Raw genomic sequence first — 25,012 nt, forward strand, 5'->3', positions numbered from 1 at the left:
CACACACACACACACACACACACACACACCAAGTTGCAATAAAAATTATTCAACCTCCATTGCAAATCAGGTTCGTCAAAATGTAGAAAAAAATCTAACAAAAGCGATTGAATTAGTTGAACACAATGAATGTTTCAAGTGGTTTCCCCAAATTCAACTGAAAATGCAATTTATAATGATTTCTCCAGTCTCAGAATTATTCACCCCCTTCATAGCAAGCATCTTCAGTACTTAGTACAAGGTCCTTTTGCTTTTATGACCTGCTTCGAACGAGACACGAGCTTCTAGCAGTGTTGTTGAGGAATCCTCCCGTTCCTCATGAGCAATGGCCTCCAGTTCAGTAATATTCTTGGGTTTGCGTGCTGCAACCGCCTTCTTCAAATCCCACCAGAGATGCTCTATGGGTTTCAAGTCAGGTGACTGTGATGGCCCTGTAGAATCTCCCAGGACTTCTTCTGGAACCAAGCCTTGGTGGAATTTGAGGTATGATTGGGATCATCATCCTGTTGGAAGGTACAACGACGCCCAAGCTTCAGCTTCCTCACAGACGGCATGAGGTTTTCTCCTAGGATTTCCTGATACTTCACTGAATCCATCTCGCCTTCCACACGCTGCAGATTTCCAGTGCCAGAAGATGCAAAGCAGCCGCAGAGCATCACCGAGCCACCACCATGCTCGACTGTGGACAGAGTGTTCTTTCTTCATTCTTCTTCCTCCAGACGTACCACTGATCCAACGTGCTGAAAAGTTCCAGTTTTAGTTCATCGCTCCACAGAACAGAATCCCAAAACTCCTGTGGCTTATTTATATGATTTTGAGCGACTTTTCTTGTGCTTTTGGGTCAGTAGTGCTGTACGTCTTGGAGTTCTGGCGTGGAAACCTTCTGCGTTTAGTACACACCTTACTGTGCTCACTGAAACCTCCGTGTCTGTTACACCAAGTCGTGCTGCAGGTCTTTTGCAGTCACTCGAGGGTTTTTCACAACCTGCCTTCTCAGAAATCTGCTTGCAGCCGTTAATAGCTCCTTTTTCTGCCCCGTCCAGGTATTTCATAAATTTTCTACCCCTAGCCAGTTCAGTTCAGATATTTCATGTTTTCCAGCTCAAGCACACCTGCTGCAACTAATGAAGCCCTTGATTAGTTATATCAGGTGTGCTTGAGACAACACCTATTTTGCATATTTGTGCTGTTGTGAGGGATTCTATTCGAGGGTTTGAATAATTTTGAAACTGGAGAAGTCATTATATAAGCTGCATTTTCAGTTGAATTTGGGGAAACTACTTGAAGCATTCGTTGTGTTCAACTATTTGAATGGCTTTTGTTTGATTTGGTCATCGCAAAAAGAGCTGAAAGTCTGCAAATTTTGACAATAAACCTGATTTATAACGTTGAAACATTTTTATTGGAACAATGTGTATATATATATATAAATATATCCTCCCACATGTCCTCTCACATTCAACTGCTTTTATTTCCAGCAAATTTCTTAACATGTGTAAATATTTGTATTAACATGAAAACAATCAACTACTGAGACATAATCTGAAGACGTTTCACAGACGTTTGAGCAACAGAAATGGAATAATGAGTCCCTGAACAAAGGGGGGGTCAATATTAAAAGTAACAGTCAGTATGTGGTGTCTCCTCCAGCTGCTTTAAGTACTAGAGTGCATCTCATCCTCATGGACTGCACCAGATTGGTCAGTTCTTGCTGTGAGATGTTCCTCCACTCTTCCACCGAGGCGTTTACAAGTTCTCGATCACGTCTGAGGGGACACACGGTTACATGTAATTTTCCACTGCGAGGACGATCAGCTGTCCTTCCTGTCTCCCTGTAGCACCGTCTTAGGCGTCTTACATTACAGACATTACAGTTTATTGCTCTGGACACATCTGCAGTCCTCATGTCTCCCTGCAGCAGGTCTATGGCATGTTCACGCGGGTGTGCAGGAACCCTAGACATCTTTCTTCTGGTGTTTTTCAGAGTCAGTAGAAAGGTCTCTTTAGTGTCCTAACTTATCGTAACTGTGTCCTTAATCGCCTAGCGCCTGTAAACTGTTCGTGTCTTGAGGACTGTTCCACAGGTGGGTGTGCAATAATTGTTTACGGTTCATCAAACAAGCGTGGAAAAACATCGTTTAACCCCTTTCCAATAAAGATCTGTAAAGATTATTTCTTTTTTTGCTGTAGAAGTGGCATATATATACACACACACACACACACACACACACAAACACACACACACAGAGATAGAGAGAAAAGAATCGAGTAAAAACTTCAGGGGTTAGTCTGTATGAGGTAAGATAGGTCACTGGTCTGGGAAAATACACACACACACACACACACACACACACACACACACACACACACACACACATTCATGCTGATGATGTACACATTGACATGCATTTTTAATCCTGGAGAATACAGGATGCATTATGGACATGTGATTCACGTCCTCATTATCAACTCATGTCCTCGACTTATCTAGCGTCTCACTTTAAACCTGCTCAACACAGAGGAGGGCCTGCGTCGGCGAGATAACGTTCCATGCAAGGTTCAAAAGGTAGGAAACAAATTGCATTTGCTTATCAAAATGTTGCTAGTCCTGCACACTCCACCTCCAAACTGTCAGCGATTTTCTTCTTTACTTTACACACACCAGCGCACGTATGCACACAGAGTTGTTAGCACACAACCCTATGGGAAATCAAAGAACCTGGAGTTCTTCACACACTTCTCAACACTAGACAAGTATAAACAGTGTGTGTGTGTGTGTGTGTGTGTGTGTGTGTGTGTGTGTGTTCTCTTCTCACTATCCCGTTTACCTTTACCACTTTGCTACAGCTCCCTTCACAGCATCAGCAGTACACACACACACACACACACACACACATACACACACACAGAGGCCTATAAACTCTGCCATGACTACATGGGACTCAGTGTGTGTAATATCTTAGCAGCTGTTGAGATGTAAGTATAGCTGTTACAGGACAATTACAGCCAGAGAATTAGTGTTTAATATCCTTCCTGCGCTGGGAGAAAGAAGGGAGAATGAGAGAGAGAGAGAGAGAGAGAGAGAGAGAGGGATAACAACAGGGTGTGGAGAGGACACACCTGCATGCCCCACGGGAGAGTGTGTGAATGAGCGAGACACAAAGACAGAGAGCGAAAGATTGACCACAAGAATACAGGAATTCAGCAAGTATGGACATGGGGAGTCAACGAGATTTCAATTAGGAAAGAGGGCAGAGAGAGATCGAGAACAAGAGGGAGAAACAGAAAGGAAAATGGAGGAGAGAGAGAGAGAGAGAGAGAGAGTTCATGTTTAAGTATCAGATTATTCTTAAATCAGACATTCCCGACCACCAGACTGCAAAAAAATGTCCCATGCCGTGCCTTGTTTGGAACCGACCCACAACAATCGGCTATGAAACGCATGAAACGAATAAATGTTGTGAGTGAGTCATGGCTTGCGCTTCCTGTCTCGCTCAAAACTCGCCAGTGATGCATTGCACATTTATCAGGAGTCATTTTCATTCACAACAAGCTACACAAACATTCATTTATCTCCAGTAAGCGCTTTATCGTGAGCAGGGTCACAATGAATCCGGACTTAATGCCGGAAACACTAGGCGTGAGGTGGGAATAAACCCTGAAATGGATACCAGTCTACCGCAAGGTCAATCTACCTACTGGCACGTTTCTGAGACGCGGGAGGAAACTGGAGAACCCAGAGGAAACCCACACAGTCACGGGGAGAACATGGAGCGCTCCACACAGACGGTAACCCAAGCTTAGGCTTGAACTGGAAGTCGTAGAGCTGTGTGGTGGCAACATTATTATTCACTCCCTTATAACTTTGGGAGAACACGCTGCAATCTCGGTTCTTTAATACGATTAAGGTTTTTCGCTCTGGAGAGGACACAGTGTACTAATTTGTGGGAAATTTAATTTAACATGGCCATGAGATAAAAAAAAAAAGATTAAAAAACAATCTAGGGTACAAAGTCACAGATTATTCTTGCGCTCAATTTGCAATGTCGAGTTCTCAAATTTGGTTAATTGGCGCTCTCGTCTAAATATAACGTGCCATCGTTTAGTCTGATGGATGAAGCGGTCATCTTCCGTGGCTGTACTGTAGCTTAGGTGTACTTCATAAATCTGTTATTGATCGAGATTCTTTAATTAAATGTTCACCTTTTCACTGGAGTACATTACGGAGACATACTGTCAACACTCGCCTCCTATTGATTTACTGTGAGGAAGAGGATATTAAGGGCGTGGCAGTTAGCTATGTGACTTGTTATCCTGGAGCTGCATTCATTTCTCAGTCAGTGTTAACTTGTTCCCAGATTCTTCCTGGGACACATCAGCATTCTTGTGAGCCTTTTACAGGTCATAAACTAAGTCTGTCATTTTCACGCCTCCGGCACTGGGTAGTGGATTCGTTATGTTTTCAGGTTGTCTGTACATCTGTTTAAGATTAGTTGTGTTAAGTTATTAGTGCGATGTTTGTAGGATTTATAGGGAATTATCACCGTAACCAGCACATTTAGAGACAAATGACTAAGCAGGGTCAAGGTCACAGCAAGGTCAAATGTCTGAAATAGTTTTTCTTCAAGAGCTTCCTTCCTATTTGAAGTATATTTTAAGGGTATTCGAGGAGTACAGATTAGTAAGAAGAACACCTAGGCTTGTTTGTAGTGGAGGCTTCCCCATCCTAATTGTTTACCTTTATCTTTATCTGTGAAAACATAGTAGGACAATTCTAGGAAAAAGAAGCGCTAACAAACTATTCAACTTTATACACTATTAGCTGATAACGTTTATTAAACTTGCCTTTTAATATGTAAAGTATAGACTATCAATTAGACCGATATGTTCACTAGAACAGGACGGTGAGGGGAAAAAAACAAGAAATGCTGACAGGCTAAATGTAATATTTCAGACTAGATGAAGCCACTTCTACAGTCACCTGTACATTATAGAAGACGACTATGCTTGGATTTAAAATATATATATATATATATATATATATATATATATATATATATATATATATATATATATATATAATTCTTTATGCTAACGGACTGTGATTTACTGAAGCGACTCACTTTATCACTTTGTATGAATTCTAAACAGTGGAAAAAACAACTAGTCCACAATTTTTTTTAAATTATTGGTCAACTAGTAAAAATGAACTCCCATCCAACCTCTAATATATAGAGGTGGGGGGGGGGGGGGGGGGGGTGTGACTGACTTGATGCCGAAACGCCCGCTTCACTGCTGCTCACTTCCAGTGTAAAATTTTGATCAGTGCAGAGATTACAGAGATTACAAACTGCAGTTTTGTCATCATTCCACACAAGAGACATCGTCTTTACACACAGCACGAGATCGATGTGTTTTCCCGCCCTCTTTTGATTGACAGGATATAATCGTCCCTGATCATCAGATGTTTTTAAACTCTCGGCCTATAGCCCATAGCGTGAAAAATAGCCTTTATCGGCCGATACCGATTATCGGCTTATGCATCGGAGTACCTCTATTAAAAAGAACTCACCCGGACTTGTACTCCATCGACTTTTCTTTTCTTCAACATATTTGCAGCTCTCTAAACTATCTACTTAACCACAGAAGCACACTCGCATTTCTTTTTACAGATGTGGGTTTGACTTGCATCAAACACAGCACACAGGCATCCATTTTAACCGGCGTTTCAGCCGTGCGAGGTGTGAGTCGGTGCGCGCTGTACAGTGGTGCGTGAGGAACGCGGGCAGTCACTAGGTTTCAGGTCTGGTGAGAATTCTAGATAGTACGGTATGCAGTCTGAATAGTATTTTGCGTAAGGGCCAGGTGAAACGAGGCGGTCGGCCGTATGTGGCCTGCAGGTCCATGAAACTGGCAAACGTATCTTAAGGTACTCTCTGACAGCAAATAGACTGTGTTATTGAACAAATGAGTCTTGACTTGTTTTTAACATTGCCTTTAGGATCCAGCCATAAATTAGCTTCAGTGTATACAAATCTGTTACCTTTTTATTAATATCCACATACACTGAAGACTGTATGGGTGGTGCAAATACACACACACTGAAAGGAACAATCTGTACAAATTGGATTGGATCCACATGCCCAAGTGTCCTTGGGTAACACACTGAACCCCAAGTTGCTCCCGATGGCAGGCTAGTGCCTTTCAGTGTAAAGAGCTTTGTAGATCCGTTAAGGTTAAAGTGTGTTATATAAGCGCAGAACATTTACCATTCAATAGATCATCCTCAAGGTGAAAAAGTATTTCCAAAAAGTCCCTCTCAAGGTGAAAAATATTCACACCAAGAATGATAATTATAACGATAACTATATTAGTGTCCACACCAACACACGATACGTTCTGTTTATTCTAAGTGCACACTGCAGTTATGTTAAATGCTCCAGCTCTTTAAAGCAGGATGGATTCTGATTGGCTGTCAGTGTTTATGAACTCTGCTATTTTTTTATATTTAGAACGATTTGTAGAACTACATCGTTATCGTCCTAGGTGTGAACGGGCCTTTACTCGTTTGTCAGGCCATGAAAAAAAAATCTTGATACGTCCCTACCTGCTTTCCAGATTATTTCTCTCACTTTTTCCTCTGTCATGCTTCCTCCCTTGACTTTTCTTCACTCACTCACTCATCACTCACTGACTCACTCACCACTCACTGACTCACTCATCACTCACTCATTGACTCACTCACTCACTGACTCACTGACTCATCACTCACTCATTGACTCACTCACTCACTGACTCACTCATCTGACTCACTGACACACTCATCACTCACTCACTGACTCACGCATTACTTACTCACTGACACACTCACTCACTCAACACTGACTCTTCACAGATTCACTCATCACTGATTCACTCATCACTGACTCACTCACTCAATCACTCACTGATTTACTCACTCATTCACCCATTTACTCAATCACTCATCCATTTACTCAAACACTTATTCATTCACTCATTGACTCATTTACTAACTCAATCATTGACTCATTGACTCACTCATTCATTCACTCAATGACTTATTCACCCATTCATTAATTCATTTATTGACTCATTCAATCACTCATTGACACTATCATCACTCGCTTAATAACTAACTGACTGACTCACTCACTCACTCACTCACTCACTCACTCACTGCTCACTCACTGACTCACTCATCACTCGCTCACTCACTCATCGCTCACTGACGCTCTCACTCACTCATTGCACACTCACTGACTTACTGACTGTCTCGTCACTCATGCACTGACACACTGATAACTGACTCGCTCGCTCAATCATCACTCACTCACTCGCTGACTCACTCACTAACTCGCTAACTCACTCTTCATTCGCTCACACTCACATTACTCACTCACTCACTCAACTCTCACTCACTGACTTACTGACTGACTCGTTGCCCATTCATTGACTCTTTCACTCAGTTGCCGACTCGCTCAGTCATCACTCAGTCATCACTCAACTGCTGACTCACTCACTCATCTCGAACTCACTGACTCACAGACTGACTCACTCACTCTGTCTTTGATCACTGGAACTGAGGAATAGGAGCTCAGTGGTAGGGTGTCAATTGTTTATTCTTTAACAGCTTCAACAACACTTCAATCCTCCGCACACACACACACACACACACACACACACACACACACACACACACACACACCATCTCCCACTAATGCCATGCTACTGAAGCCAAATGCCTTTAGGCGAATTCCAGCTTTCATCTAACTCTGTCTAAATCATGAATCAAACATGTCAGGCCAAACGTCACATTTTTAAACCTCGCCGTCTTACAAAACTCTTGTTCAACGCAGTAAAACCTAAAATAGTTTTTCAATCCAACTCGCTTCCATAACTCCAAACACTTCTTTGCATTAAAATCTCACGATCAGTGATGACTCATAATGACTTATTTTGGTATAATAATTAATGAATTAAGCCTTACAGTAATTAAGCATACAATACATTACAACCAGTGTACTTCATGTACTTTAATCTATATAATGTAAAAAAAATAATAATTCGTGACTGACGCATCGACCTTAACTCGTCATACCAAATAGCTATACAGCATCCTGTACAGTACCACACCGGATCTAGCGCCATACACATACACCGGGCAACATATATATACTTAAACAACAAGCAGTTACAGACAGTAACTAAATAAATAAGCTGCACAAACCATACAAACACACACAGCGCCGATATACACAGACCTGCTGCCCCTGTCCAACATCTAAGTGTGCTGTGTTACTGCTGATTCGGGTCAGAGTTCGACCTTACGGTATCTGAGGCCTGACTTTACCTTCGAAGATCTCGTTTCCCTGCTGAGGCTCGCTGGTCTGGCTTGCACTGTGAGTCAGTGGCTTGCTCTCACTCACCTCTGACCTTGAAGCTGTGGACCAATACACAACATTACACACAACACGTAACAAGGCACACTGTTAGACCGCTTGCTACGCTTGAGCCAGGCTCTAGCGGACGTTTCAGACATTTTCGGAAACTCGCGCTTAATTTTTTTTGGAGTGTTCTTGTAGTGTTATTCTGACTGGCTAAGGAATGGTCTATATTACCCATAAGGCACTGTGAGCGTGTGAGGGTATTCTGAATGAAACCAGCTCGTTTAAATGATTTGCCGTAAAATAAAACTGAACATAATAACTGGGCCTGCAATAGGCATGACATTCCCCTTTGTGTGTATAGTCTGATCATTATTATATCATATTTCATGACGAGCGAATGTCTGCTCTGCTATTTTCTTGACTGGAATGGTGCAAAAATAGGAAAATCTTTAACAAGTCGAAATTCCAAATGTAGTAAAAAATCATGCGGCACACACACACACACACACACACACACACATACACACCCCACCACCACCAGTTGATATACCACATCTGGACAGACTTGTTTATATCGTGAAATGAACACAGAAGAAGGGTAATCTTCTTTTGGGTTTGTGGAGATGTTTTTACATAATACGTTATAAATGTGCTGTGTTTGAGCTCCACGAGCTTGTCCTTGATCTCTAGGCTTGTTTTTCCCTCACAGTGCTCTGTGCTTTATCTCTCACACTCGTGCACTTTTTTTAGTCGTAACAATCAAACAAGATATTCTAAGGCCTTCGACAATTCAGGGTCAAGATAGAAAAGATAAACAATGACTACGTTTACATGGACAGCAGTAATCTAATTATTGACCTTAATCTGAGTAAGGTAATAATGTGATTAAGGTGTTTACATGAGTCGCTTTTAGGATACTCCAGTCATGTTCCCGTTTTACATGTTATTGATCATAATTAGATTAACAGCCCGTGTCATCACGTCACCGCTCCACGCCGTCCGACGTCCCTCCAGAATTTCACGTATCGACATACAGTTGGTCTTCGTTATGGGACCGGATACAGTTTTGGGTGTTTTTATTAAATTTTTTACAACCGCTTCAAGTGCGATTAATTATTAGTCATGCTGTACGTGCACATAGACGACTGCTTGAAGCCGTGGGCTGCGTCCCAAATCGCATACTTACCTACTGTATAGTAGCCGAGATGCATGTATTTTTCCTCACTACAGGCCTATAGTAGGCAAGTGTGTGGTTTGGGACGCAGCCGAACTCTCCTGCTCGCCGTAAAGCGTAAAACTGCCGTGTGTGATCGTGTCCTGTCGCAGAATGCGGTGAAAACGCTCACACGACGTTCATAATGTGATTAAGGTGTTTACACGTCTGTAATGCACGTCCATAATACGATTAAAACAGGAGTAATCCACCTGTCTTAATTCGATTAGAGTTTAATTAGATTATGACCTTAATTAGATTAAGGTTGCTGTTTACATGGTAGTTTCTTAATCAAATTAGGGTCTTAATTAGATTAAGAGTGGATTATCGTTGTCCATGTAAACGCAGTCATTGACACGTTTAACCCTTGAATTTTGAAAAGAAATCTGCTTCTGAGGCCTGACCGGCTGTCGTGTACGCCCAGCTTTACCGATATAACATTTACCAATAAACACCTTTACAGCACAGGCGTATAATAATGATGCTGAACAGTAAACTGTACGTCATAACGCCAGCTAAACTCCTCGTGAACAATTACGACCAATTCACACTATTCGACTACTATGATTATTCAGATCATGGTGCAATATATAAATAAATAATTTTTAAAAAAAAAAAGATTTTAAATGATCCATGCTGATAAATTACCTTTATATGTCCCCCGGAGTGGTTTACTCAACCGACTGCCACTGATGGTGAAGACTTTAAAGCTGTACTCTTTACTCTTATCAAAGTCTGTGATCACAGCTTTGGCTTCTTCCTTCGACACCTGCACGTCTCTCTCTGGTTCTCCTGCAGCTCAACGAGACAAAAAAAAAGGCATGTGATTCACTGCCAGTCTGACGTGAGACATGCTGCATCAGGGACCGAAATTCATCACCGAGTGGCAGATTTAATAAAGAAGAGCTGATTGTGTTTTAATTGAGAACAAACATCTGAGCACACACCAGAAATAAAACAATAAACCCCGATTGGATGAGCTGGTCCAAAGAGACTTGTGGGAAAATAACAAGCAATGAAATACAAAGTGTGCCAGATCTAGCAGGGTAAAGAGTTCGCTTTTACACAGAAAACCCGTACAGTGGAGTCAGAGCAGCTGTTGTAGAAAATGAATCGACGTCTTCTGACCAATCAGAATCAAGAATTCAACAGCGCTGTTGTATAAGGTACACTGTACGACGGCGTTCTCGTGCTTCAGACACTGTGGTTTGTTCTTTCATTGCCGTGTCCTTGTATTTGCATAACAAGTTGTCATCGGTAAGTAAACCATCCCTGATGTTTATCTTATTATGCTGATTGTCTGGCTAAGAAGCAACTCAAAAGGAACATCTGGCTGAGTGATGAATCCACAGAGCCAAACATCATGAAACTTTGTGTTTGGAGTGCTAAAGCTACAGCACTTTACAGGTCAGTGTATCCCCTGCTCTAACAACCCTGAGCTAACACGTCATCTAATTATCAAGTCCTTCATGAGCGGAATTAGACGTGTTAACAACAGAAAACACCACGAGGAAGGTGTGAATGTGGGCTGTCGGGTAATCCACTGAAACGATGAGAAGTTGTCTGGTAATATCTTCATAATCAGCAGGTTTTTGCTCTTATTTATTTATTTATTTAATAAAATAACCCGCCTATGCGGTAAAGTACTTTGAACGAAATATACCGAAAGGGATTATGTCATTACCTTATACCACAGCGCTGATGAATTCTTGACTCTTACTGATCAGAAGCTGTTGATTCATTTTCTATAACAGCGGCTCGGACACTAGTTCGGACTCCAATATAAATCACAGCTCCGTGTTCTAAGAAATGATCGTTTCTATATTCACAACTAAATTAGAGAGATTGGCGTAATCTGTCAGATTCTCCATGTATAGTCTACTGTATGTTTCTAATAAAAGAATGAAAAGAACACGTTTGGGATGAAGTTTTCCGTAACATGTTGGAAGGAGTCTCCAGTGTTAGCGCTTTGTAACAGTGACATTTAAACTGTATCTAAAGGTCATGTGATGCCCTGTGGTGCAAATTTTCTGTCTGAACTTTAAGAGAGAAAGCGAGGGAAAGACTGTTGTAGTGTAAGCGATAACAGGAACTAACTTGCTGGATCATGGATGTTCCACAACATTAACTGTAAATATAAATGGAAAAAAAAAAAAGAATCTTCTTTATTAAGAAAAATAAAATGTAATTCTTTGATAAATAAATAAAAATTATAATCATTGTCAATTGACTGTGGTGTAAGAGTGTCACGTATGGGATGTAAAGAAGGTTAGGACCGATGCAAAGTGTAGAAAAGAGCTTTTAATAAAGAGAGGCAAATCATGAGACAAGAGCGTGGTCAAAAACAGGCAATGGGTCAGGCGAGCTGTAAATGGGCGCAAACGAGGCGAGGCAAGAATCGAGAACGTGAAACCAGAAACAAGATCAAAGAACACGGATCAAAACGCTCGGTATGGTGATAACACGCAATACTTCGCAAAGAGTGAATGCCTCGAAAGTCCTTTTAAACTGTTGTGTGATTGTGTGTGAGATTGGATGCAGGGGTGCGTGATTAGAATGAATGAGTGTTCTGCGAATCGCGGTCCGTGGCGGCCATGTTTGTAGGCCGCAGTGCGGGATGGGAAATGTAGTTACTGCTTTGCTCTGATATGACGAAGAGGATTAAAATCACATTCTAAATAAATAAATCAATAAATAAATAAATAACGTCACGGTGGAGACAGTAATTCACTTTGTGTCAGGGCACATCACATCACCCTGTTGTTGATTATTTTCCTATAACAGCATACCCTATCATGTTTTAGTCCTTTCTTATCAAACATACTACAGAGCGTGGTGTAAGGTGGAGTACACTGGACTCGAGTTGTATCAACTCCAGACATTTTACATGCTAGTACACGCACAGACGTTGTTTTGCAAATCACAATCCTGCTATAGTGCCTACAGTGATGTAAATGACTCCTCGAATGTCCTGACACACTTAGAGTGTAAAAACAGTGGAGCGGGTCCGAATCGATATGAATTACTGGGACGCTGGCAGGTGAGTGTGGCTAATTTTAATCGTGTGTGTGTGTGACCCAGTTTCTTGCTGGAGGTCACATGATGATAATGCGAGCCAAATATTTAAATGGCCACTCTGTCTTTCTTTGTCTTTTCCTCAATGACAGAGCAGAACAGCCTCACTGGTCATACACAACGACATTTTTTCGTCATTTTCCACCACAGCACACGCGTATAGAATGTCCTCTGAGACACTCTGGAGGAGAATCGATGCTGCCAAATGTGGACTGAAGACAATAAACAAACTCCCAAGCAAAAAAAAAAAAAAAAAAAAAAAAAAAGACCTATTCAGAAAATAAAATTCCAACTGAGACACGTCTATCTCGGCATTCAGCAGGAAACTACAAAAAGTTTCATTATTAATTGAGACTGAATTTAAAAAATAATATAAAAAAAAAAAAAAAAAACAACTTCTAACAGCTGTTACAACTCATTCTCATCCGAATCAGCTGAAAAGATGAGACGTGTCTTTTGAAATAAAAAAGACGAACGATTCGCCGTGTGGATCCTGATCACAGATGGGTTTTGTCTCATACAGCCAGTAGGCAGGTCACGAAACACAGATACTGCGTAGGCACAATGGAGCAAAAAGGTCACAGCGAATTCAACAAGACTCCCACACTTTGTATTTCCTACATTTAAAACCTATGAAAGATCATAAATCATTCATTAATGATGTTGTTAGTGCTAAATCTCCAAAGTGTTTTCATTTCAGGTGACAGGCTTAAGCAAAAGACAGAAAGGGAGAGTGAAAAAGGTCTGAGGTTAAGGACCGTCTAACCTACCGTATCACCAACCAAGAAGATGAAAGGTTTGAGCATTTTTTGGACACCTGACCGTCAACCCATATGTGCCATATGTTGAACGTCTCATTCCAGATTTAGTCCTCCCTTTGCTATTATTTGAACCGCGACTCTTCTGGGAAGGCTTTCCACTAGATTTTGGAGTGTGTCTGTGAGGATTTGTGCTTCAGGCCACAAGAGTGATGTTGGGTGAGGAGGTCTGGGGTGTAGTCGGTGTCCCAGTCCGTCCCAAAGTGAGATTGAGGTCTGCGCAGGACATTCGAGTTCTTCCACTCCAAACCTAACACACCATGTCTTCATGGAGCTCGCCTTGTGCACAGGGGCGTCGTCGTGTTGGAACAGGTTCCGGTCTCTTAGTTCCAGTGGAGGAAAACTATAAAGCTCCGGCATACGAAGACATTCTACTGTATACGTGTGTGCGCAACAACTTTGTGGCAGTAGTTTGAGGAAGAACCACATATAGGTGTGAAGGTCAAGTGTCAAACTTTTAACCATATAGTATAGTATGTCGTATATACAACCTTGTCGATATAGTCATATAATCCCCCAAATTTGCGTTCCATTATTTCCATGTCCATTGATCATATATGATAACTACCACCACTCATGTATGATGATGAACATGATCTACTTGAAAGAAAACGACAACAAAGTAAACAGAACAGAACAGAACAGAATCACAGAGGAGTTTTATTTATGGCGAACGTTGCACCTACTAGGACGGAGGTATACGTTTTAATCTATAACTTAAGTCTACGGTGAAACTATGGTGAAATATCATTTGGTGCAGCTTTTCATTTATTTAGTGGTCATTTATATCCAAACTCGGCTACAACAGAGGTTATCTTCAGCTGGCAGAACAGGCTGCTGGAATGTTTTTAATGACTAGCATCATATAAGTTCCTCTGCTTACCCGAGCCAGAGCTGTAGATGAATCTGTAGCTGTCAAACTCTCCTTTCGGTTCCTTCCAGGACACACTGAGCATGCCTGAGCCTAGCTCCTTAAAACGCAATCTTCTAGGAGCAGGCACTGCACACACACACACACACACACACACACAAAACACACACAACACAAACTATTTGTACAATACACTGTACAGGTGAATGTGATTTATGTTTAAAAGCATTCCAAGAGAACTGCAGTAACTCAGGACCGTGTACCTTCCAATCGCTTAATCTTTTATACTGAAACTAAAATCAGAAAACAAATTTCAGAGGCTTTTTAAAACTCACTATAATCTGATTATAAAAATAGAAATTGTAAACGATGTTCTGACACAAAATACAGGTTATACAGCGGGGGATCTACGAAGGGTGTTGTCGTTGGGTTTGTTTTTCATTGAAACACAATCAGTTGTGTTAATCCAATCATAACTGCTATTGAAGTTGATCTTGCCGGATACTACACCCTACCTGTATCTGAAAATTCTCCATACGTGATGCTTAAATGGCTCGAGATAGGCTACTGTCACGTCTTCATTAATCAATGTTTCTGGTTTACTGATATTTTAATATCTTCCCAGTGTTGCCCACTAGATTGGTCATGATGGACTGGTTATCTGTAATCTAAAAACAGAATTGGTACAGTTTAATATTATTATTATTATTATTATTATTATTATTATTATTTACTCAGTACGAACCTTGAGACCTTAAAAAAAAAAAAAAAAAAACTTCTTTTTTTGTTTTCCGATAATGGTTTCAGAAATGGAAATCCTAAGAATGGAAGGTACGCAGTCTAACAGGAGTGAATGTTTATCATCTGCAAAGCAAACACACTCTTCTGTGAAGCAGCTTAAAATCTCCACGATAAGGTTATAGAGTATGTTTGAGTGGCAGCTGGTAATTAAATTAGATCTATACAGAGAACTAGACAGTTTTTCAACCATCTGTGTTCGAGAAACAGGTATTAGAGAAACCACAGATGTCACAAAGAGTCAAGTCACACACTTTCCCTTCGAACATTTGTGGTAAGGTGTTAGTAATGAATTCGTTGCTTCAGCTCTGGGGGACAGGCCCAGGAACAGAGCTTGACCTAGCCAGAGGTCATACAGAGGAAAGATAAACCTTGCATTCCAATATTGTCTTTAAAATGCCCTTATTAACGTCCCCATATTAAATGTGCGTCGCACCAGTCGCCATCTTCAGCACACAGGGAGGAGAGTTTTACATCTGAACATACTTGAACTGGGGAGAAAGCACGATGCTGCTAAAGTTATCCATTTGGAAAATTATGCAAACAAACTCTTTTGGACTATGAGTAAAACAAGCGTGTTTAAAAGCTCGCATGGAAACTAGCTAATCTCCTAGCAAGGTTCGCATCAGTTTGAAATGACTTGGGGTAAGTCTATAGTAATTTTGCCTCCAAATGGGTCATGCAGTGAACTTTACTAGAGCGGATACGCCCTTACGATGGCGACATTCAGTACGTTTACATGGATGACAATAATCCGATATTAACCCGATTAAGACGATACTCTGATTAAGAAACTAGCATGTAAACAGCGATTATTGATGACCTTAATCCGATTAAAGTCATACTCGAAGTAAACACAAATGGAATTAAGACGTGTGGAGTACTCCTGTTTTAGTCGCATTATGGACGTGTATTACAGACACGTACACACCTTAATCACACTATTAACGTCGTGTGGGAGTTTTCACTGCATTTTGACACGACAGGACACGATCGCACACGGCAGCGCTCGACCGTTTAACGGCAAACAAGAGAGCACGGCCGCGTCCCAAACCGCGTACTTACCTGCTATATAGTAGGAGAAATACATGTATATCAGCTACTATACAGTAGGTAAGTATGCGGTTTTGGACGCAGCCCACGGCTTCAAGCAGTCGTCTATTAGCACGTACAGCACGACAAATAATTAACCGCACTTGAAGCTTTCGTAAAAAACTTAAATAAAAACACCCAAAACTGTATACGCTCCCATAACGAAGACCAACTGTATGTCGATACGTGAAATTCTGGAGGGACGTCGGACGGCGTGGCGTGGTGACGTAATGACGTGTGCCGTTAATCGATCTACGTTCTATATCATGTAAAACCCGAACATGAAAGAAATATTCTAAACGCGACTCATGTAAACACCTTAATCACAATATTGTCGTATTCAGAATAAGGTCAATAATTAGATTACCGCTGTCCATGTAAACGTAGTCAGTGTTTGAGGGGAAGTCAAACAGGGTGTGTTAAAGCAGTATTGGAACAAACTGTAGGCTCTGAAATAGCATTGTTTGGTGTCTATTTCTCTTTAGAAAAATGGAACAAGTCAGACAGACAGACAGAGAGACAGAGTACATTCACCATTCTTCATTTCATTTCAGTTCCACAGGCAAAACTAATCCAAACCCATGCCAACACACACACACACACACACACACACACACACATCCAGAACTGTTCAAAATACTACACTATGTCTATCTAAATCTATATGCACCCACCCATTCCCACAAACTCATTCTTGTGTTTGTGTCCCAGTTAGCAAGCAAAGATGCTAGAATATTTTTTACATACCCACACTGACCGGAGAACAGTGCGAGAGTTTTGTACAGGTATGTAAAGAACAGCCTGTTTACCACTAACATTTTAGAAGGATGCATCAAGTCAAGCATTGTATAATAATATACCAAACACACCAACCTTAACATGGGGAAAGGGACTTTCTGCAGGGCTTTTGTGATTCTGTAACATGAAGATCTTTCTCTCTTCTGAACAGAACGCTAAAGTACATCCCGGTTCAGTCCAGCGGTGTTAATTCATCTTATCGCTTTCTGCGTATGCTTTGCAATGTTGATCGAACAGACGTCTACCCGGTGCTTTAACATGCTCGGTCGCTGGTTGTGTTACAAGCTAAGAAGTCGTCACTTTATTCCTGTCTCAAGGCTTCCAGCTTTAAGTGTACAGACCAACACAGCTTTGAGAGTTTCCTAAAGTCTGAGTCTAAATCAGAGAGAAGCCGCATTTGGACATCATGGTGGAAATCCTTGCTACGATTCTTGTTCCAGTGATCGTACCCGTGTTTGGTATGGTAGCCAGTGGGTAACGTATTAAGCATATTCATTTTGTCTTAATTGTTCAACGTCAAAAGAAAACAAAAAAAAACAAACATATCTTAAAATCATATTTTGTGTAAATTTACATATAAGACTCCTTAACTATATAAGGAGTCTCACATGAACCTTAGCTAGTAAACTACTTGGTTAGCTAGTTGGCCATGACCCAGTTAAAATAAATGGGATGTATTATGTATGATAACCTTACAGAGATGATTCAGGGTCATCATAATAAACTTATTTTAACACAACGATGCACATCGACATTCTTTCACCGTGACCATCATTTAAGCATTCGCATTAAATTGTGGCATTATTTCTTGCTGGTATATAAAGGTTTCCGAGTATAGTAGCAATGGTGACCAGAATTCCACTTCATTGCCATATCAGAACTGATTTAAAAAAAAATAATAAAATTGGCATCCCTTGTTTTAGCAAGTTGTTGTTGTTGTTGTTTTTTCCTCCATAATCTTCCAATAAGATTTAATGACATTTATTGAACTCTGAATAACTCCTAACTTTTGAGTGTCACCATGCAGGAAAACACATTCCTACCTAATATGATGTCATGTTTCACCTCACCATCCCTTTAAAATGCTGAGAACGTCTTACTTTGAAATGCATAACGCTATGGATTCATTTTTTTTTTTCTTCTGATTTCCATTTCATGCTTTTGTTTTTAAAATACAAGAAGTCCAAACAGGTTCTGTTTTTTTTTTGTTTTTTTTAAATGAAATCTCAAAGTGGCACCTGGATTTGATCCAAATGTCTTGGAGAATTCAGTGAAGGCTGTACGAAATGATCTCTCCTGTATCATAACTTTCTTGACAATCCTGGAAAGGAGGCGGGTTCTACTGCCATGACTCCGGCTTGTCCAGCTCAAACTGTCAGCTGGAAAATGAAGTTACGGCCTTTAAAAATAAACAAATTAATTAAAATAAAACTGGCTTGAAGATATGTTGTGAAGACTTGGATTCTCAGTTTTGACATCAGTGTTTAGAGTCTGTTTTCCGAGGGGAAATCAAAGAAGTTGTTTTGTAGCGGTGAACTGTAAAATGTGAGCCAATCGAAGTGCAAGCGCTGCAGGAAATGTTTAAAGGTCAAGTACGAGAATTATAATATAAAATATGAGGCACGTTTTGCTATGAAAGAGCAGATGAGAGCACTGTTAGGATGACAGATGTGACTGTCAGCTCCAAAATGCTTCGGTCAATTCAAAAGCAGCATTAATTATTTTTCCGTTTGTAACCAACCACACATGAATGTCAAGCCAATTTTGTTATAGGCTACCATCAATCCGGTATTAATCACGGCAGTTCAAGTCCAAATGCCAGGGCTTCAAAGTCCCAGTGGGGAATTAATGAGACAAAACTTTTGTTTTTAATAGTTTAAAATGTGCTTAATTACAGATAAAGCCGTGTTAAATAACGTACATAAAATGACATATTTCCGTGAAGCATTCGTTTAGTTCAGAAATCTCTGCCGGTGCTAGTTTCGACATTTACTGCCTGTGGCTTTACAGTCAAAAGTGCTACCGTGGTTAATAATAAATGAATGGCTTGAGGCATTCAGTCAGCATGACTGTGCAGGACTTAATACTTCAGAATGATAATTTCCTACCTAATTAGAACTGTAGCAATGCCGTATGTAGTATCTCTCCACAGGAAGATAAGGGCCGATGAGCAATGTGGCAATATGGCAGGTGAATGAAGAGAGAAGGTTTGGGGCTGAAATTGTTTGCTCAGTCAGAGGCAGATCTTAACCTGCCCAATGGACACGCTCCAGGTGAGACAGTTCTCTGCATGAACACTCTCTCAATAGATAACTTTCAAATTAGACCAATGGAGACACACAAGTTGAAAATGTTTGAACGTCAATGCCGCTTTAGTATAAAACTGTCTGAGCAGGTGGACATTTTATAAAAACAGCCATTTTTTTCTGCCAGACCCGGCATACGTTTAACCAATTTCGATATGCTCCATCTTAACGAATACTACCTCTTGCGAACAATACAAAATTCTGACTACTTTAGTAATAAATTTGAAAGTTTTTGCACCGTGCAGTGCCATGGAAAAGTATTTGTCCCGTTCCAGATTCTTATTTTTTGGCATATTTGCCACACGTAATTGTCTCAGATCTTCAAGCAAAATTTTATATAAGAAAAAAATGCACTGTACACAATAAAGAGAAACAGGGAGTTTGGGACAAACGTTTATCTTTGGAAGTACTTCTGAAGTTGCAGGAGGTAGAACCAGTTGATATTCAAAATTGTTGACCTAATGGTTGTTGTGTTTGAAATACTGTACCCTGTAGAATAAGCGGTATAGAATATGGATGGATGGTCCTATTTATTTGTTTGTTTGTTTGTTTGTTTTGCCGGCATGGTGTGGGTCTACTTTTTCTTTCAGAGTGAAGTGTCGCTGCAAATCAATACAACGTTCTTCTGACCGATCACCTTCATGCTATGATGAAGCATTTCTATCCTGACGGGACGTGGTCATTTCCAGGATGACTCCGCCCCCCGTTCACAGGGCAACAGGGCTAACTGAAAAGTTGACTGAGGATGAAAATCATGTAAATCATATGCTATGGCCTTTCACGCTCACCATATCTCAACCCAAATGAACACCTGTTGGAGATTTTAGAGTTATGTTTTAGTCAGTGCTCTCCATCACCGTCACCACTAAACGGTGCTCATCCTTCCAGTACAGTTCCTGAGAGAATCCGTGCTAAGCCGTATCAAATCTCTTCTTGCAGCTTATGGTGGCACAAAACCTTTGGGTGGTGTTTATTCCTTTAATTTGTCACCCATCAGTATAGTACAGTATAGTACATACTATTACACTGTAATATATACATATATAATGTATACTGAATATACACTGTACTGTCGAATGCTCAATTCTGATTGGCCGGGAAGTGTCGATTCATTTCATATAACAGCAGCTTGCCAGCTGCAAGGTTTACATTCTTATTCTCATTCTAATACATTATTGTTTCTATAGTAACAATCAACACGTGTCATTTTTGATATGGTGAATACACTTATTTAGCATTTACGGAAGGAGTCTCCAGTGTCAGAGACCATGGTAAAGCTTCAAGAAATCTTGACGTTTTCTGACGCAGGAAGGCCTTCAGAATAGAGGGCTCTGCAGCTTCTCAGTGACAAGTAGAGTTTTATGTTCATACTAACTTCAAGAGAGAGAGAAAAAAGAGGCTGGGGAGGAAATAGTTCTTTATAGCTGTTATAATGTAAGTGATAAAAGGAACTAATTCATTCAGGGGCGCTACACAACATTAAATGTAAGTAAATAAAAAAATTTGTTTATTTACTTACATTTAATGTTGTGGAGCGCCCCTAAATGAATTAGTTCCTTTTATCACTCACATTATATATATATATATATATATATATATATATATATATATATATATATATATATATATATATAATCTTTATTAAAAAAAAATAATAATAAAATTTCTGTGGTATTACAGGAGAACACACTCTGGGATGTCCTATTACTTTGGCTGGTAACCATCCTGTCATTGATTATTTTCCTATACTAGCATGCCTCAAGTGGTGTTATTCAAATGATTCCTTAAATACTGTAGGTATACTAGAGCACATCACACAAAAGGATCAAAAGGATCTACTATGTGCTGTCGTGGATCTGACTTTCTGCTTTGTACAAGGAATTGTGTCCCTGACTCTAACATGGTTTGGTCCCATACCCTAAACAGAAATTAAATTGTGTATACAATGTGTTCTTCAAAAAGTTCAGTTTAAAATCCATTCTGCACCCCAGCCTTTAAATACTACTGATCTGAGCCATAGTGCCCTTTATTTTCTGCTCAAGTCCTGTATCGAAGTGTCTGAGAACTGTAAAAGCAAGTAAACGAGAAATAAATAAATGAGGGGGGAAAAAAAGGTTAAGGTTAAATACAACACAATTCATCACATTGGTTCTTTGGAACGATCTTAAGTGAGACGATACACATCGATAAGCAGTCCATACAGGATTTTGCAGTTTTTTTGTGATTGTTGCGGCCAGAAATGCTCGATCTTGCTGCGTCTTTTCTTTTTTATTTTTTTACAAAATTTGCAATGCGGTGCTACTTGAACTGGCGAAATTGCAGTTGCACAAAATTCTTTTGCACGGTCTTTCACGTAATGTTTGTTGGTAAATGTTAAAACTTTTCAGCTGTACTCATGTTCGACGCAGGTGAAACGAAGAGCTGCGTGAATGCGTGCTGTGATGACGTCTTCACCCAAATCTGTGGAAAATCTGCGGTAATTTAAAAAAAAAAAAAAGTCGAGCTCCTCCGAGTATCGCAGAGTTTGCTTGATTTGCTAAATCCTGGAGGGACTGAATAAGAATAATTCAAAACAATATCAGCTTGTGTATGAGACACAGAAGTAGAGAGACCTGGAAAGAGCTTGTTCAATCCGGTGCAATTGCGATGTCATTCTGATGTGCAGCCATAAGTTATGGCTTGTGGTAAAGCTCCATCTTGACAGATTTGACTCTTAAAGGGTCTTAGAGGAGATCTATGGGTACTGACACTCAGTATGATACACTTCATAAAGATCAAGGGCTTTTTTTTCCATTCATCACATTTCCTGACTAGAACCATTTTTTTTTCCATGCAAGCACAGATGGTACCTCAAAACCTCAAAGCTTAAGCTTCACTAATTAATGTATGCACAACCAGACAATGCAACAGAATGCAAGACGTTTGAGTTTTCTTTTTGTGTGTGTGTGGTGGCAGTCAGAGAAAGACAGAAATAGAGAGAAAGATAGGTTTTACCTTGTCCATGTGTTGGTTTGGTCAACAGTGATGTTAATGCCAAGAGAAGAATTGGACTTAATTCCCTGATCCCCCTCGCCTGCATCCTCTCAGCTAGTGTGGGGCAAGAGCTAAAATGCAGAAGAAGAGAAAAAAAAAACTGTAATTTAGCGGTTAAATCCAAAAACGCAAATCATACTAGCAGACAAGATTGTATTGATAAGCAACATGGTTCTACAGTATTGTGATATATTTCAGTGCACTCTAAGAAATAAGGTTTCCAAACTGTACTTTTCCGTGCTGGACTGTAGCTATCAAAGGATCATCTTTTGTACCTTTACTCTGCTTTATTTTGCCATGCTTTTACCCAGAAAGATGCACATGGGTGTAGCTTTAATTAGATTTTATAGTAAAGGCTTAAAGGTACATCAATGGTCTAAGGACCAATTATAGACGTATAATTTAATGTACCTTGGTAGAAGTATACTAAGGGTGTAACACAATGCACTAAACAGATCTGTATCTGTTTAGTGCATCAAATATCCATATCTGTATTTGGATTTGGATTTAAACTCCAAAAGGGGGCGTGGCCTAAACTAGAACCACTCCGGAGAAACAGAGATAAAAATGGCAGAGGTATCAGCATGGCACGTGATTGACAGTTCTTCAACCTCAGCTACATCACTCCAGTTCATAACCGTGTTTTTTTAATCCCATTCACACAGTTATTTTTTTTTTCTAGCAAATTGAGTTGGTTCCCAAACTATAAACAAACTAGTAGCCTAATTTAAACCACTATGAACCTGAACAGGTAGTAACCTAAGATGAAAGAATGAACACCTCACGTTAATGAACGTGATCTTTCTTTGTCCGACAAGTTTCATACCTAACAGCTCACTCACACTTATATAAACCTTACACTTGCTGAACCTTTTTGCTGAGTACCACAGGATCCCAGACCCGATGCACACCAACCACATGCCCTGTGAATCTCTCACGCAAGCCTATAAATGCAGCTGTGCCTCTCTGATTCGTATGTGCATTTGAATTGTTTGTTCCAAATACTGTATTGGTATTCAGTTACATCCCTTAAAGTACATTCACTTTTACAAGTCAAATCCATCCATCCATCCATTTTCTGTACCGCTTATCTTACAGAGCGCCGAGGAGAGCCTAGAGCCTATCCCAGAGGACTCGGGGACAAGGCGAGAGACACCCTGGACGGGGTGCCAACCTATCACAGGGTACAATCACGCACACATTCACACACACACACCCACGGGGCATGGGGAGAACATGCAAAGTCCGCGCACACAAGGCAGAGACGCGACGCGAACCACCAAACCACCGTGCCCACCTACAAGTAAAATAAAGGTATAAAAGATGTAACCTTGATAGTACCTTCCAACAACAAGGAAAAGTACAGTTTCTTACCATTATTTCAGAAAGTGTACACAATTATACACAGGTGTGAAATAGGATTAATAATAGCTGAATTTTGGTTTAACCAACTGGGGTTGAGTACTTTGAAAAAAAATATGTTAATATTATTATTGACATGAACATTATTATTATTGATTATATTTACTGCCTGTTCATGCATGGTGATGTATTTAAAAATAATAATAATAAAAATAATCAAATGTTAAGAGGTTGACAAAAGCCACTAAGCTGTTAGACTTTTATTTTATTTTTATGATATGTATTATATATATTAGTGGTGGTTGATAATGTTGAATAATGTTGAACAGTATGACCAGATATTAACTAACATGAGAAAGTGGCTTAAGAAATGTAAAAGTGCCTTGAAGAGAAGTGTTATTTCTAAAAATAAATAAATAAATAAACAAACAAACAAACAAATAAATAAATAAACAAACAGTGACCTATTTAAGTTAAGGACAATAAGAAGAATGAGAGACATTGTGAAACTATTAGCATTATGCTATCGAGACTAAAATGGACAAATTCTTAAACTGGTCGTTTTTAAACTTTTTTATTTTTTAAGAGACTGAAAGATATTGTTTAAAGAAAAGAATAATAATTGATAGTTTTCTTACCCCTTTAAAAAAAAAAAAAACGACGGTTGGTCAACGGTCTCAGTAGAATTCCACAGATTTTAAATGTTATTTTTTGTTGTTGTTGTTGTTGCTGTTGTTGTTTTTTTTTGTTGTTGTTGTTCCTGAGAACCTCCGCGCGCGCGCCACAGCTGCTTGTCCGGAGCTCGCGCCCTCCTCCTCCTCTTCAGTTCACGGGCAGTGTTAAAGGTGTGCGTGTTGGCGTTGGAGCGCGCGCGTCGCTCATGCAGCTCTGCTCGCGCTGCTCGCTCACCCGTCAGTCCCTCCAGCTATTCATTCCTTCACCTCGTTAAATCTCGCGTGACGGGGGAGGAGGGAGGAGAGAAACACACACGCGCACACAGGTCCCATAGGCGATCAGTATTTAAGGGCGACGTGACTTACCGACGCCTCGAGCGCACTGTTACTGGATTTACAACTGAGAGAAAGCTCGCGCGCCTTCACTGCTGGGTGCAAATTCTTGGCCAGTTTCTCAGCTTCTCATCTTTCCTTCTGCCTCTTCTTCTTCTTCTTCTTCTTCTTCTTCTTCTTCTTCTTTTTTTTTTACTTCTGTACATCAGGGTTCTTCATTTCATTCTTTCT

General features: G+C 40.2%; 1 protein-coding gene across 6 annotated transcripts in view; it reads right to left on the minus strand.

Moving 5' to 3' along the window:
• The window catches only part of LOC108274605 (collagen alpha-1(XIV) chain), a 99,188-nt gene extending 74,476 nt beyond the window's left edge, over positions 1 to 24,712 (minus strand). For 3 of the 6 annotated variants that reach the window (XM_017484819.3, XM_017484814.3, XM_017484817.3), the window contains exons 1-5: positions 24,413 to 24,712; positions 22,374 to 22,483; positions 14,398 to 14,514; positions 10,270 to 10,419; positions 8,372 to 8,461 (exon numbers count right to left, since the gene is read on the minus strand). In XM_017484819.3, coding sequence (XP_017340308.1) covers positions 8,372 to 8,461; positions 10,270 to 10,419; positions 14,398 to 14,514; positions 22,374 to 22,458 — 442 coding nt within the window. In that variant the 5' untranslated portion in view covers positions 22,459 to 22,483; positions 24,413 to 24,712. The remainder of the gene's footprint in view (positions 1 to 8,371; positions 8,462 to 10,269; positions 10,420 to 14,397; positions 14,515 to 22,373; positions 22,484 to 24,412) is intronic. The other 3 variants (XM_017484815.3, XM_047159964.2, XM_017484820.3) reach the window with 3 other exon arrangements.
• Positions 24,713 to 25,012: the final 300 nt, after the last annotated feature.

Source organism: Ictalurus punctatus, chromosome 14, assembly GCF_001660625.3.
Source record: "Ictalurus punctatus breed USDA103 chromosome 14, Coco_2.0, whole genome shotgun sequence".
In the NCBI taxonomy this organism is placed as follows: Eukaryota; Metazoa; Chordata; class Actinopteri; order Siluriformes; family Ictaluridae; genus Ictalurus; species Ictalurus punctatus.